The sequence below is a fragment of the Rhineura floridana genome, chromosome 11 (assembly GCF_030035675.1).
Source record: "Rhineura floridana isolate rRhiFlo1 chromosome 11, rRhiFlo1.hap2, whole genome shotgun sequence".
NCBI lineage: Eukaryota > Metazoa > Chordata > Lepidosauria > Squamata > Rhineuridae > Rhineura > Rhineura floridana.
Genome location: NC_084490.1, coordinates 43,711,097 through 43,726,928, shown reverse-complemented (window position 1 = coordinate 43,726,928; position 15,832 = coordinate 43,711,097). Strand labels below are relative to the sequence as shown.

The window sequence follows — 15,832 nt, the reverse complement described above, 5'->3', positions numbered from 1 at the left end:
AACCACATGTATGCTGCCTTGGGTTCCATGATGAAAGAAAGGGGATTATAAATGCAATAAATAACATAACATAACATAAGCCCTCTCTTTGAAGAAGCCATCTATTTGCAGTCTGGTTTATTAAAGATAAAAAAACTACAAAGGAAGAATGGGGGCTTTGAAGTTGCCCATCAACAGGCAGCACCTGGACAGCGCACTGAGCAGGCACACAGGTCACAACGTTCGCCACTACAGCAAGATATACTGTATCTATATTTAAAGTACAATAATTATTTCTAAATTTGCATCTATACATATATAAAAATCCAAATGCAAATTCATATATACAAATGCAAATCTATAAATGAGCATTTGCAAATTTTATGGAAAACTGTATTTTCTTTTGTGGTGATGCATGATGCATAAGTGGCCATCCTAGTCTTAACTGCGCAGCTAAAAGATTAACATAGCAAAAGCAAGAGGACCACAGCCAGGCTTTTTTCTTTTTCCTTTTTTAAAAAAGGTGGTCAACAGATGAAACAGCACATGCGTCTGGATATCACTCTTTGGCAAGTCACTGTGTGACATAAGGAGGACTGAAAAATGACCCTCCAGAGATCACAGCTGCTCACAGTGTCAAAGGCTTTGATTAAGTCAAGGCACTTGATGCTGTGAGCAGATGTGCTCCGAGGGCTCCTTCTTAAAACTTGGCCAGTTGAAGAGATGATGCATGAGCAAAATTTGATCTTTGCACAATCGTATGTGGCATTTGTCATAATACAGTGTCAGAAAGCTTTGTTTCTTTGAGTCCACCACCCTTAGCCAGGGGTGTAGCTGTCCGGGGTCCCAGGGGTCTCAGACCCCTTACTTTTCTGGGAGCCAGATCCCAGCAGTGACCCTCTATTTCCAGCATCCTGCAAGCCAAGCAACATGAAAAGGAAGTTTGTTAGCCACTAAGAAGAGTCCCAATGAGTGTCAATTGCAAGCAAGCTTTTATTGGTTCAAAAAGCCAAGACAAGTTGTGGAAAGTGAGAATTTTGTAATTGCAGAAGAAGAGACAGTGAATCATGATAACAGCATCCCATCTACATAAGCAGTTTGGTAGCAACAGGAGATAAATGTGTAGACAACGAATGTAGTGATTCAAGCAATATCTCACACACAGTGAAAAAGGACAGTCAAATGGTGACAGTGACAGAGAAACAGAACGCAGTATTCAAGCCTGGCCAGATTATTCTATCATTTTAGAAGGCTGCATAATCTTAGAAGGCAGTGTGGCTGTGACTATCATGAAGGGACCCTACGCTTCTGAATTTGACACTACGCTACTGCCCTTAGCCCAGAAGGGTTCTTGGTCTCTTAAATGCCTCCACCAAATTTTCCCATTCTGCCAGGAACTCCATCTTTCCCAGGCCTGCCTGGGGAAAGTACTTCTCTTGTGGTGCCACCTCTCTCGGTTGCAACTTCTTTCAGATCCCACTTCTTCCATAAAACCTTTGCCTTAACCCCTTAGTCCTCACCCTTATCCAAAATAAAGCATGAGTACACAGGATTATATATAAGAATGTCTGCCTATAGAATGGTTAATTTGTTTACTGCACCTGTTTATACAATTGTTTAATTTATATTTAGTTTATATTTATTTGTTCCCTGCTCTGGGATTTATATTATGGAATGAAAAGCAGGCTATTAATACAGCAAATAAATAAAAGAAAATAAATTTATACCTATTCAAACCCCTCCCCCCATTTATCCACTTGGTCATCTTCAAAGACCGCAAGCTCTCTGGGGTAGCACCTTTTGTTGATGCTACTTCTTGAAATGCCACATACATTGGCAGCCTGGCATAAATGATAAAAGACAAAGAATAGCCACAATAGGATACAAAGCAAGATTGCATTTCCACCCTGCTTCTTTTCTGCTTTCTCTACTGCTGAATTCCCTTTTAATAATACTGTAGGCTGACTAGCCTGCATTAATTACTTGCAATTTTAACCTCCATCAACTAAAAGCCACATATCTTGGAGGTGCATATCTATGACCACTTTCACAAGGGTGCTTGCTATCTATATAGTCTCCGATATAATCTCTTTACACAGCACTTCATGTTCAACTCACTAGTTTGCTTTGACTACTATTGGCTCATCTATATTATACATACTACAGAACACAAAATGTATGGTATCTCATTGTCCTCCAGCTAGTTTGTCAGCCAGCCTTCATCTGCCATCATTTCCCACTTGCTGCACCACATTCTTAGGCATTATTCTGAGCACTCTTAACATCTGTTGGAAGCACATGTGCCAGTTGTTGAAACTGTTGAGATGAAGACATCTCCGGGATGGAATTCTTCCTCATTCAGACTCAGTGCCAAGACATTCCTTTCTTTTTATGAGGGTGGGGGTGGAGAAGCTTAAAGCAAGCCACCCTATAAAAAGCAGACAGCAGAAACGTAGCAAGGACAGCCTCAAATAAATGTCGGGCATCTTGCTGTCAGCATTCTATGACCCCAGTAGTCAACGGCTAGATGGTACAAAATGCACCATTCTCTTCTTAAAAGCATACTTTTAAAAGCTGTTAGAAGTGCCAGGGCATTCTCATTCCCCAGCAACTATGATCACAAAAAAGTAGCTTCAGGCTTGGTTTTAAAAACATTTCTATCTCATCTCTCTTATGCCTGAGGTGGCTTTATGGCAACTTGTTAAAAAAACACAACAAGCATATACAGTACTGACTGGTCCTAACAGTGTTTTTCCACACAGCTGCACAGGAACAAAGGAAGCTGCCTTGTAACATGTTGGACCCTTGGTCCATCTAGCTCAGTATTGTCTACACTGACCAGCAGCAGCCCTCCAGGTTTTCAGAGACGGGAAGGAGTTCTTTCCCACCCTAGCCCTACCTGGAGGTGTCAACCTGGGACCTTTTATTATTGATTGATTGATTACATTTATATCCCATCTTTCCTCCAAGGAGCTCAAGGTGTCATACATGGTTCTCTCTCTCCCCATTTTATCCTCACAACAACCCTGTGAGGTAGTTTCGGCTGAGAGGCTGTGACTGGTCGAAGGTTATCCAGCAAGCTTCACGGCATAGTCAGGATTTGAACTTTGGTCTCCCAGGCCCTACACCAATCCTCTTAACCACTACATTATGCTGGCCTTTTTTGCATTTTGCATGCAAAGCATGTGCTCTTACTACCAAGCTGCATATATGGATATATTCACTAGTGTGAACTGGGCCAAAGATTACTGCAGGTGCACAGATCTCTCCTTTAGGATAATACTGTGCACTCCTTTTCGCACTCTGAAAATGAGCTAGCACACCACACGGCATGTTGTGAGCCATTATAATTCAGCATACAGTTATGCATCCTCCTCAGACCACACATGGGAAGGTCACAGAGACAGAAAGGAACAAATAAGGAGCGATCATAGACTGGCACAGGCTCACAAATGTCTCAAATAAACTGCTATATAGTGCGAGGCATAAGGAAGCAAACAAACCTGCGTAGTAACTACCAACATGTCGTCCTCAGCCTCTACATGGAACTGGAAAGGGACACTGGCTCCACGGACAAGGCCATCTTGGTCCACATAACAAAACTGGTAATATTCGTCATCCTTTGGCAGATAGTAGGCTAGAAGAAACAAAACCCACACTTCATCTCTAGCCTCTCAAGCATGCAAAGTGAATTTGGCTGTGACTCTCCACACTCTCAGGCAGAGAGGCTTTTCCCATCACCTGCTATCTTAAGGCTGGGAAACCTGCGGCCCTCCAGAAGGTGTTGGACTATGACTCCCATCATCCCTGATCATCGGCCATGCTGGCTGGGGCTGGTGAAAGTCCAGCAACACCTGGTGGGCCACAGTTTCTCTAGCCCTGTGCCATATGATCCTTTTTTTAGCTGGAGATGCCTGGGATTGACCCTGGAATCGCCTGCATGCAAAAGATGCGCTCTGCAACTGAGCGATGGCCCATCCTCGAGGAACAAAGCAAGAATGCCAGTGCAACACTCTTGACTCTGCTGGCACTGGGTGAAGTCACACTTTTTGTTCCCTGCGGGTGACAGTGAAGGACGACAAGGAGCGCCAGAGGCAGATGGTGTCGGAGACTGTTTAACATCTCATGACTGGCCAATGCTTCATTTTGCCACACACATACACAAAAGCCTTTAACACACAGTAACTTGGTACCAAGTTCTTTTTTAAGTGACCACAGAGGCACCGATGTCAACAGCCCATCCTGGCTACTGCACTGAAGTTGAGATTTCAGCATGCAATTATGCTTATATCAGTAAGTACATATCAGCATGTTCCACCACACAAGCCCTCCCTTTCCTGCCACTGACCTTTAAAGAGCACCTCCTGAAGTTCGTCCTCACCACTGTCGGGGTTGCTTGGCAAAGGCGCCCACACAAATGTGTAGTATTCGCGAGCTGTCTTCCACCCCACCTGAAACAGCAAAAGGTTGTGTGGGATCCTTCAATTAATTTAGGAGGAGGCTGAGCAGTAGCGAAAGTGTAACAGATTGTCCTATTCATGCTCTAATCCAATGCACTAAAGCAGCCTTTCTAGGACAAGGGACATATTTACGTGGCAGATTTACAGCACCATATGTGTCTACTAAGAAGAAGAAAGGCCAAATGAAGATAGTAAGGACGCACCTTAAACCAGTTTAATAATAAGACTCTTCTCCCTCTTTCTGTTAGGAGGACAAGGGATCTCTAACAAAAGAATTCACTGCACCCCCACCAGATTATAATTCCTACGATTCTTTGGGTGAAGCCGTAACAGTTAAAATGGTACAAAGCTGATAATAAATTTGGAATGTACACACTTGCAAATGGCTCCAAGAAATGCATCATCCCGGCTTCTAGAAAGGGAAACACTCTTTCACACACACACTTAAATTTATTAACAGCAAAAAAGGGAGAAAAGTACTTATGCTACCATCCAAGTCTAGGCTCTTCCAGTGCAAAGTACTTTCCTGACCTCAAGATAGGGCTCTCAAACTGAGCATAACCCCTCCCCTCAGCCATTCTTCTTCTTCCCAGTCCTCACAGACTCCTGAGCTTTCTGGCCCAACTCTTTCCTGAGAACAGTATATCTTCTGAAGCTTTTATAACCCCATTTTGACTGCTCTGTTATAGAGCAAAACATTATCATTTATGATAAGCCAATTCCAATGTCCATGTTGCACCACAAAAGGTGGCTGTCTTCACCACACAAACTTACCCTGAATATGCCCACCCAGTCCTTCTTGCGTGGTGTGATATGCTGAGAAAGGTTATAATGGCAAGTTATATCTGCTCCAGGGACATAGTATTTCTCTATATTTGTAAAGATGACCTGATTGAAGATGCGGTTGTCCAACAGGATGGCAGAAGTGGGAGGTTCATCTGAGTTATTACATGACACAGCTTCCATACTGGATTCTGTGAAAGGACAAAGGCAAACAAACAGAAATGGGGGTGGGTGGGGGAGGAAAAAGAAAAACAGGGACAATTAAAAGTGACCACTGCTAATTTTGACCTCAGGATGTCATGTCAATTGTATCCAACGACAAGATCTTCATGGTACTAGGGGAATTTTGCCAGCATTGAGCACAGCAGCAATGGAGATATTACAGGGCAGGGAAAGAGAATGTTAATTCTACACTAGGAAAACATGGCCTCCCAAACCTCATCCTCTTTCCCGTAAGGGTACAACTACATGTTTGCACACAAATGTGTGTAAGAGAGCCCCAGCAGCATAGTTTAAAAAGTTAAAGCTTGGGGGGGGGGAATGGCATCTTTAGCTTCAGAATGGTTTGAAAAAATCTGGATTATTGTAATAATGGCCAAATTGGCACTATAGAAGAACAAGCAACAAACAAACAAACAGATTTTTAGAACAATTGTACTATTTATTATATTATGGAATGACAAGTTTCAGGACAACATTTATCCATATAATCATTTTGCTTTATTAAAATATTGTTCTATAATTTCAATTTTATGTGTGTGTATACATGTATAGACACACCCCTATTCTTTAATTTTTTTTCTAAAGAAATTAATTCTGTTCCTCCTCCATAAATCAGCTTTCAGGTTTGTATTTGAACACGGCTGTCTGCAGTCCCAACAAGTCCAAAGTCCATACCACACCTTCTAACAGTGGCACCAATATGGGAACTGCCCACATTATTCACCAGTTCCACTACAGGGTACAGCCAAAGAAAAGGCAACCATGCCACTGTTGTAACACATAAGACCAGGTGAGAAAGTTGCCAGGCAGCAAATTTTAGGCATCATCAAAGGCAACAAAGTGGAAACAGGCAAATCAGACCCATAGTGAATAATCCACTGAGATTTTTTTCAGTTGGGCTTGTACAGGAGAATGTCCTTGTGGATTACATCCCATCCTTCCTCTGTACTAACTGCAAACTCAATTCTCCAAGTGCCACTCCATATATGACTAAAACGGCGCCACTTGCACACAAGAGGGAGCATGCTTAATGGAACCCCCAAGGTTTGCAGAAAATACAAAAATCTTGGGGGAGGGGGAAATCACAGGGGACCAAATTACCCCAAACAGTCCAATAAAGACTGAGCATGCTCAGGGGGCACTGAATGCTGAATAGTCAGGAGAGGAAATAATGAGAAACAGAAAGAAATGGAATGGAGTGTCTTGGGAAAAGTCAAGGCCGATTGCCTCCGCACACTGCCACATTTTGATGCAGGTTCCACTTGTTCCCTCTGTTTCCTGACTTCAGGAGTGAGTGCCAATACATTTAACCAAAACAGCACCACTAGAGGTAGGTATTGGCATACCTAGGGAAACCCTGAGATTAGCAAAGTATATAAAATTAGGTGGGGAGTCAGTTAAGGGGCACGACCCAAAACAGGGAACAAAAAAACAATGACTACACTTGCAGTCACACAGAAGAAAGAGGAGCAAGAAGCAGCATGGAAAGAACGCAGGCACAACTGTCCCCCCCCCAATAGGGATGCTTTCCTACTCTAAGCGGCATTGCCACCTGAGGAGTGGGAAGTTTTGAAGGCACAAATTAAGCCAGTGGACAGCTAAGCTGCAATTTGAAAAGTCCGCCCTTCGCACACCCAAGCAAAATGTTGCAGAACCTCTTGCGTTTATTAGTGGGAAGGAGGTGCCTCTGGTACACATCAGGCAACATCCCATCTCAGGCCAGGAGGAGCCAACGGGGTGCCCTCCAGATGTTGTTAGGTTCAGACTCCCATCTTCCCTGACCACTGTCCAACTGGAGGGCACCACGTTGACTACTTCTGTCTCAAGCCAATTCTGTAGGTGCAAAGGAAAACAAAACACAAAGCTTTTCTCTGATGCCCCAGGAGCAACCTGATCAGACCCTGGCCAGTCACCAGAGGGGAGGCGCGCTCTGTCCAGACAGCTTGCCAGCCATTCCAAAACTATCCCAATTCCAGGAAACCAGAAGCACGAGCTCCCTGGCTGATCCTCATAGCAGTGGGACACGACTGCTCCAGATAACAGAGAGAGAGGGCACTTGGGGTGATGGAAAGAGGTCGTCGATGGGACTGCCAGCAGCAGAACACATGCAATTAGTTTTTTATGCTCTGCTGGCTTGAGCCACAATCATGCCAAGCAGGTCTTGATGACACCGACATTTAAATATGTAGAAGGGGGGGAGAGAGGGCTGCGGGTGGGAGGTGGATTTCAGAACACTCAAGTTGAACATTACAGATCCATGCAAAGAACATTGCTTTTACCTTTAAATGGGGGAAAAGGTTTTTAAAGTAAGGTTTATGGAAAGAAAATAAAAGCAGCTTTGGATGGAGTAGTTTTCTGCTTAGGAATTATTAGATCCTCCCGATCACTTTACCCAAAACTCACAGCTCCAACAAAGATGACATTCCAGATCAAGCACATTCATTAATCTTGCCTGAAATCTATTCCATCTGCAGGTTCCTTGGTATCTAGTGGCAGGATTTGGAGTTATATATAGCAGAAATCTGAATAACTTGATCATGCAAGGGACATGCCTGGGGGACATGCTGTTCTACTCATTTGAGATGCAAGGAAAATCCCCATCTCAGTTCAGCTTGGCCTCAAGATGCTATGTTATGCCTTTCCCTCCACACCCAGAAAAAAATCACCCTCCCAACAGTCACAAGTAGGTGTAAACAGAAGCAGCCTTCTATTCATGTAAACCCATAGTGTGGCAGATTTTGGATATCATCAGGGGCAGCAGAGTGGGAGATGGATGGACCTAGACCATGGAGTACAATCCAGTGAGACGTTCTCCTGCACAAGTTCTGCTGAAATTAATGGGAGGTGTGCACTAAAACAGTGCTCTTGTAGGAATAAAGGAGTTGAAGTCCAACAACCTCTGGAGAGCACCACGTTGCCTACCCCTGTTCTAAGGAAAGCTGCCTCCATGAGCAGGCCTTAGGCCAGGTCTGGGGAACCTGTGGCCAAATGTTGCTGGACTCCAATTCCCATCAACCTGAGCCAGCATGGCTAATGGTTAGCGATAATGGGAACTGTAGTCCAGAAATATCAGGAGGGCCACAGGTTCCCAACCCTTGCCTCAGGCCTTGAAAAGGAGAACAAGGAGGAATCTCCTGAGCTCTGGAAGGAGGAGTGTGTGGCCAAGCAGATAATTTCCCCATCGAGGATGCCGACTTTTCCTGGGCATAGCTCCTGTGCTTTTTAATTGCTGCTTAAGACACAGAAGCCACACCAGGGTGGAAAAATGGCAGATGTGCTCCACCAACTTGACAGGGGAGCCAGCCTAGCTCTAGAAAGCCAATATGATGTGATGATTATAGACTAGGAGTCAGAGGTTCAAATCCTGCTCAGCTACTAAACTCACTGGGTGCCTTGGGTCAGTCGCTCCCTCTCAAGCCTAACCTACTTCACAGGGTTACTGAGAGGACAAAAAGCAGGGTGCATGTACACTGTCTTGAGTTCCAGGTAATAAATATGTAAAAAATAAAATCAAAGTAATGAACTAGACCAAAGAAGAGGAGATATAGCACCTGTCCTGCTCACACCTGCCTCTTGCTGGACAGTCTCTCACTGTCAAGATCTCTTCCTTCCATTATCCCAGGACTAGGGAGTTTTCCACAACACAGATTCAAACGCCCAACATCTTCAGAGCAAAGCAAAGATAGCCCTTTGTCATGTTCTGCTCATTTCCATTCTCTTCTGAACAGGCAAAAATGAAATAATGGCTGTGTATAAGCAGGACCAACTGCCAGCTGTTCGATTTCCTGGAATTAAGAAAGCATTTCACAGCACCGCCTGCTTAGAGCAGAACCACAACAGACTACAGCTTTCATTTTCCATGCGACAGAGAAAAGCCACACCTTCTTCGAGTTCCAGGAATTGACTCTCCTGCAGGGTGTAGGACACACACCTGCCACCTAACTATGCCATGAGGCCATCAAATGCCGACTCCCAAGCCAAATGGCAGGACTTGGCAGAAGACAGCTGCTTACTGCTCCAGCATGCCCTAACAGCAGGCTGATAGGCAGAAATTAAACCAGTGGAGCTTTCCCCATCCATGTCAGCAAAAGCTTCACTTGCTCAGTTTCTGAATAATCACACTTCAACATTTATATAGCATTTGGGTGTTCAATGCATTTATTTAGGCTCACTCAGTAATCCTTATAGCACTCCATGATGCAGATAAAAGAGCTAAGAAGGAATGGTTTGCTGCAGAAGTCAGATCTAAATCAGAAACTTCCTGGTTCACCAGTCTTTTAGCAATTACAGTTCATTGCTATTATTGCACTTTGACCCCACATTTCCTCCCATGAACTCAGGGTAATGTGGGTTTCCCCTCCCCATTTTATCCTCACAACAACCCTTTGGGGCTCAGCTGAGAGATGCTGACTGGCCTAATATCTCCGAGTGAACTTCATGCCTGAGTAGGGATTTGAAACTGGGTCCTCCTAGTCTTAGTCCAACCCTTTACCCATTATGCAACACTGCCCAGACTAGTGGCTGGGACTCCTCTTTATGGCATAGGACCAGAACTGGTAAAAGATCTAGTAATCTTACTGTAGAATAAACTATGGATTGTGAAGTACTGTTTGTATATCTAGACTGCTAGAGGGATAAATCCAGAACTAGAGTAGAGAAGCCAAAGCATTGCTTGCATATTGATATATGCTGATGTATCGAGAGGCCACACAAAGAATTATAATCATCAGGAGCTTTGCAAATCCACAATTAGAGGACTCAATCCAGGCCTCACAAAAAACGCTCACAAAAATTACTAGCCTGCAAGGTTTTTTGTTTTTTAAATTAACCTTTTAGTTGGATGCATCTCCATGCTTGTTGCAGAGGAAAGGAAGCCTTCTTCTTCCATGGCCAGCATGGAAACACAGGCTCCATTTATGGCTCAGGTGAACAGCTAAGTACAAGGCTGGCTCAGTGTACCTAAAGCCACCATGACAAACATTTAAACTTTTTCCCTCCCCCACCAAACCCCGTCTTCCTGGGTTTCCCCTTCAATAACTGATTTGGTTGCCAGGTATACTTAGAAATCTCCTTTTGGACATTTATAGGTGGGTAAACAGAAACAACAAGAGCTCAGGCCAACTAGGAAAGAGCCTGACTCTCCCCTGGCCAAACTGCAGATGGCCTCCCCATGCTTTGCCTGCGTGAACTCCTGATATAAAGTGTGTTGATTGTTTTGGTCAGGAGGATGCCATTACCAACGGAGGCCAAGGATGGAGGAAGATGAAAGGACCGAAAAAGTAAATAAAGATGGTCCCAGTCTAGAAAGAATCCAAAGATGCAAGAAAAGCAGGGGGGAAAGCCACAAAAATGCAAGCACTGGGTATGTTTGTCAGCAGCAGTTAATAACATCACTCCTAGCTTGCAGGCATCTGCACTGGCCTCACTTAGCACCATTAATAATAATGCTTTATTATTGTGCCTACAGCATCCAAAAGTGCTTTAAATACATTATCCCAGTAACCATTACAAACAACCTTCCAAAGTAGGACAGTATTGTCATACACATACTGCAGGTGGCGGGTGGAATAAAAGCTTCAAGAGGGTGGCTTGTCTAATACTGCCTAGTGAATACATGGCAGAGGTGAGATTTTAGCCAATGAGTTCCAAGTGCAGTTGCTTAACCACTACATTATACTAGTTCACAAATGACCTATGAAGAGGCCATAGCTTTCTTAATATTTGTTGATACTGTAGGTGGAAAGAAGATGGAGGCTTGCTTTGTTGACTGTGCAAAATGCTTCAGATAATCATGAGTTACGCATCCTGTAATACTGGCCATTGGTCTAATACGATCTACAATGACTGATGGTGGCTCTCCAAGTTCACAGGTGGAGATTTGGGATTGAACCCAGGCTCTGCTATATGCGTGTGCTGCTCCTGCGCTCATGCCCCTCCACATAATGGTTCATATATATTCTTGCAGTAAAACCTACAACAGTATTGCAAGGTAGGAAAGTAGTATTATCCTCAAATCACAGATTTAAGGGCTGATACTGACAGACAGTGGTTTGCCCAAGGTCACCTAGACAGCGTATATGACAGAAGAGATATTTGACCATAGGCTTCCCAGTTCATGAGCCCAGGTGTAAAAGAAACTACTCTACATCACCTCTTTCTCCTTCTAGTTTCTGTTTGTTTTAAGCCCCTTCCTGTCCATTGACCATAACAAATGGACAGCTGCACTAACCCATTTGCTACTTCAAATGCTTCTATTGGGGAAAGTTCATATTCCTTGCACTAGATGCACAATGGGTTATTTTAGAACTGGGAAAATGAACTTATTCCCTCAGAAGGTATTTCTGCTTTAAATCTGTGGTTGCAGCTCAGGATAGTTACACAAATGCCATCAACACTGTTTGAGCACATCACAGGCAGTCCTGTAATGTAATAGAACCACTACTAACATTCCCATTCCAGATGCCTAAACCATTTTGTGACTGTGAAATGAATAGATCAACTGTATTTAATGCTTTAGAGCACAGGGCAGCCCACTTAGAGCCTTCCAGATGTTGATGGACTCCATCAGCTCCAGCCAGCATGGCCAGTGGCCGGAAATGATGGGAACTGTACTTCACCAACATCTGGAAGGTATTACAGTGGCTATTCCTGCTTTAGAGGCACACACTTTCCTCCAGCACCACTTCTCAACACTCAGATTTTTTACAAATTATTTTGTACAAGACCTAAAACATGATAAACACTAGCAGATACCACATCATCCTAGTAACAACCTATCATCTTATCAACAGCTTATTTTAGATTTGTATTTAGTTATTTGAAGCCTGGGTAATTGTCTCTCCGGTGTTGAAGTGATGAACATTTACTGTGATTCTTCCCCCCCTCCAAGTGCTATCCTACTGATATTCCAGAAAGGGTATTTAAAAAGCACCATGCTTATTTAACTGCATTATGGTTAGTTTATTTGTCTTACAGGCCACAGTCTAAAAGATCAGAGAGAATTAATTGGCAGCAGGCACCCAGGGGGGTGGAATATAAACAGATCCTTCACTAATCCCACCACTGAGGAGGATAAGTGTAGCTCGCTCCCCACCACCAAATCAGATCACTGAATATGGGATACATATTCAGGACTTGCAAGGACAGCTCCACTGGCTTTAGCCTAGCCAGAAGGGGAATCTTACAGTGCCATCTCTGTGATAATCTACTAAAGATTTTGAGATTATAAATCCATTCCTCAATATGGGATGAGGGGGACAGGAATGGATTAGGAGGTGTCCAACTGTTGATGGGGGTGAGGCTAATGAAACTGTGGCGGGGGCAGGGATCCCTCTAGAACAGGATCACAAAGGGCAATCTGGGGAGGGGGGGCAACTCTTCTACAACCTTGCTCCTAAATCTGACCTCAGAGTGCCAAATTAATCCTTTCCAGAGCTGTCCATAAATACATCTGAAGATAAAACAAAAATTTAAATCCCCCTACCCTTTCCCACTCTATTGCAGATACTTCCATAGAAGTATGTTGCATATACAGTTGCCATCTTTCCCCTCCATTCCACTCTACTCTAACTGAACCTTTTTAACACAGGCACTGAGTAAGGAACGCTTTTTCCTAACATGAGGGATGAGAAAAAGCTTCCTCTGCAAGTCAGACTATTATCATCAAGGCAGAGGAGCAGGACAACGGGGAAAAAGCTGGAAACTCTAGTCACACACACACGATATCACAGCATATGCTGCTGGGATGCATAAAACTGTATGTCCCCACCTCACCCCACCCCTGACACCTGGCTACAAACCTGGCTCAGCCATAAAGAGGACAGGCTGACCTCAGGCAAGTGATTGCTTTAGCCTAAACTGCCTCATATGGCTGCTGTTGCGAGGATAAAATGGGAGTAACAACCCACTCAGAGCTCCTTTTAGAGGAAGAGTAGGGTATACATTGGCTAAATAATCCACAAATACAGAAGCCAGTTCTCATGCAGCAACATGCCATGACAATTTAGCACAATCAAGAAACAGAACCCAGGATACGTCTTGGCAGTTAGGAAACTTGATTCTTAATTACTGAAGGTAATTTAGCCTCCACCTCTATGATCTCCAAGCATATTCCCCTATTTTCTCTCGTATAAGTAAAAGTACACCAACCTGGCTAGCCTGGCCCTCACTGAGAGGAAACCTGTAACCGGACAAAACTAAATACAAGCTCTTCTTCGTCACCCATCATGATGATGGATGTTTTGCAGGTAACACTTTCCAAAGCTACCTCCCTTTGAAAATAAAATTGTATTACCCCATTCTTTTGTCCTAAATAATTTGATAATTGAGAGGGGGATAAAACACATCCTTCCATAGAGAGGGTTTCAGGTTCAATTCCTGGCATCTCCTGTTAGAAGGATCACACAGCAGGGGATGGGGTGCCCAAGCCCCTAGCAAGCCAAAGCCAGCAATTGTCCTGCACACTTCCTTTGTCCTAAATAATGAAACAAGAAGAGAGGAACTATAGCTCAGTGGGCAGAGCTCTTGCTTTGCATACAGAGGGTCTCAGTCCCAGTCCCCAGTATCTCCAGTTGGAACGATCAGGCAACTGATGATGAGAAGGACCCCTGCCCTAGACCATGGAGAGCCACTGCCAGTCAGAGTAGTGCAGCCTGCCACCATGGTGCCCTCCATCAGCTCTGCAGTCAGGGATGAGGAGAGTTGTAGCCCACAATATCTGGAGGGCATCACACTGGTTACCCCGAAGTAGAGGACCAGCGGTCCGATCTAGTATAAGGTTGCTTCCTACGTAAACTGGAGAAGCAAACACAAGATGTCATAAAAATGCAACCAATTACTACTTCTGCCCCATCTCCTTCCTCCACTTACCACCATTACGCAAGTCCCTTCCTGACATTATTATTATAATATCATCATCATCATCAATTGCCCCCTTCCCGGTCACAGTCGACAAAGGACATTACTAAAGAAAGAGTTTACTTGTTGCTAAAGTCGAGTAACTCTACTTGCGAACCGCCGACTCACCCTTCAGCGGAGACTGGAAGCCAAAAAGACCCCTTCGCGGAGATACAGACACCTACAAGAACGACCGGTGGCTGCTTCCCCTCAAACAGCGAAGATGACGCTGATTAGCAAAAGGAAGAAACTTGATACCCTGGAACATCGGACAGCCCCCAGTCTGGAAAGTTACAGCTGAAGGCGCTACCCTTTGCACGGAATGCTGGGAAGCGTAGTTCTTTCTGTTAGGGCCAGAGAGAGAACTCTTGCTTCAGGAGCATCTCAGCATCTACGGCTCTCAAGTCGTAGGACGGCACGTCGAAGTCTTCCGGTTTTGCTTCGTGCTAACAGAGCGACGGCCCTTGAGGCCCGTTCAGAACATAAACTGAAAGTGGAGGGACGCTACAGAGCATAGGTTTAACCCTGCTTTTTTCCTGACAGAAACGCCCTTAAGTTTGGACAGCGTGTCACGTCATGAGTCGTCATGAGTGAATGTTGCTGTCAGTGCGGGACAGAAAGCAAAAGGAACCATTTTAAAATCCTTGAAAATACAGGTTGGTTCCCAGTCCACAGTGACCCGAGTTCCGTTTGCTGGCTGCATATTTAAACAGAATGAAAAAGTTCTACTGAGAACAGTCATAGGAAACCACAACCCTCTCTGTGGAAGCATGCGTTTTATCCCCCTCCCAATTACCTAATTATTTATAACAAAGGAAAGGGGTAACACAATTTTATTTTATTTTTAAAGGGAGGTAGCTTTGGAAAGTATTACCTGCAAAATGTCCATAATCCTGATGGGTGTCAAAGAGCCAGGCTAGCCAGCTTGGTGTACATTTACTCATATGAGAGAAAATAAGGGAGTACACTGGGAGATCATAAAGATGGAGGAAAAATTGCCTTCAACAATTAAGAATCACTGATACAAAACACCAATAGGGCTACCCAGCCAAAACCCAGCATTCAATTGCACAGAGAAGCCTTATGTTCCATGCCCTTGCATACAGTCACATTACATTTTTAAATTACCAATATTTTTTTAAAAATCCCACACACATTTTCTCTACTGCTTTCTATAGGCAGTTCTCATTTGAATCCTGGAAAAGGCAAAAATAAACATTCTATTGAAAGTAGAAACCAGCCCTGTGTCCCAGTCTAGTAATTACAAGCCTATGGTTAAATGACACTTACTTCCTCCTAAGTATTGCTTATGATTGCAAGCCAGCCTTAAAGAAGTTCACCTGAAAGAAAGATATTCCAAATTTAGGACTGCAGTCCTAGCATCACTGGTGGAAACAATGTCTTACTATTTCTTTATCTTGGGGAGCCATTCTCAGGTAATAAGATTAACTGTTTCCAAAGGCCATAGGTGAATATCTCCTCCTGCTGGTGGG

At 44.0% G+C, this 15,832-nt stretch overlaps 1 protein-coding gene across 4 annotated transcripts in view; it reads right to left on the bottom strand.

Annotated features, from left to right (window-relative positions):
* Nucleotides 1-15,832, bottom strand: part of CALCOCO2 (calcium binding and coiled-coil domain 2) — a 43,563-nt gene that overhangs the window by 24,754 nt on the left and 2,977 nt on the right. For 2 of the 4 annotated variants that reach the window (XM_061590580.1, XM_061590579.1), the window contains exons 2-4: nt 5,214-5,413; nt 4,328-4,430; nt 3,483-3,616 (exon numbers count right to left, since the gene is read on the bottom strand). In XM_061590580.1, coding sequence (XP_061446564.1) covers nt 3,483-3,616; nt 4,328-4,430; nt 5,214-5,405 — 429 coding nt within the window. In that variant the 5' untranslated portion in view covers nt 5,406-5,413. Of the gene's footprint in view, nt 1-3,482; nt 3,617-4,327; nt 4,431-5,213; nt 5,414-14,468; nt 14,797-15,629; nt 15,680-15,832 lie in introns of those variants that run through there. The other 2 variants (XM_061590578.1, XM_061590577.1) reach the window with 2 other exon arrangements.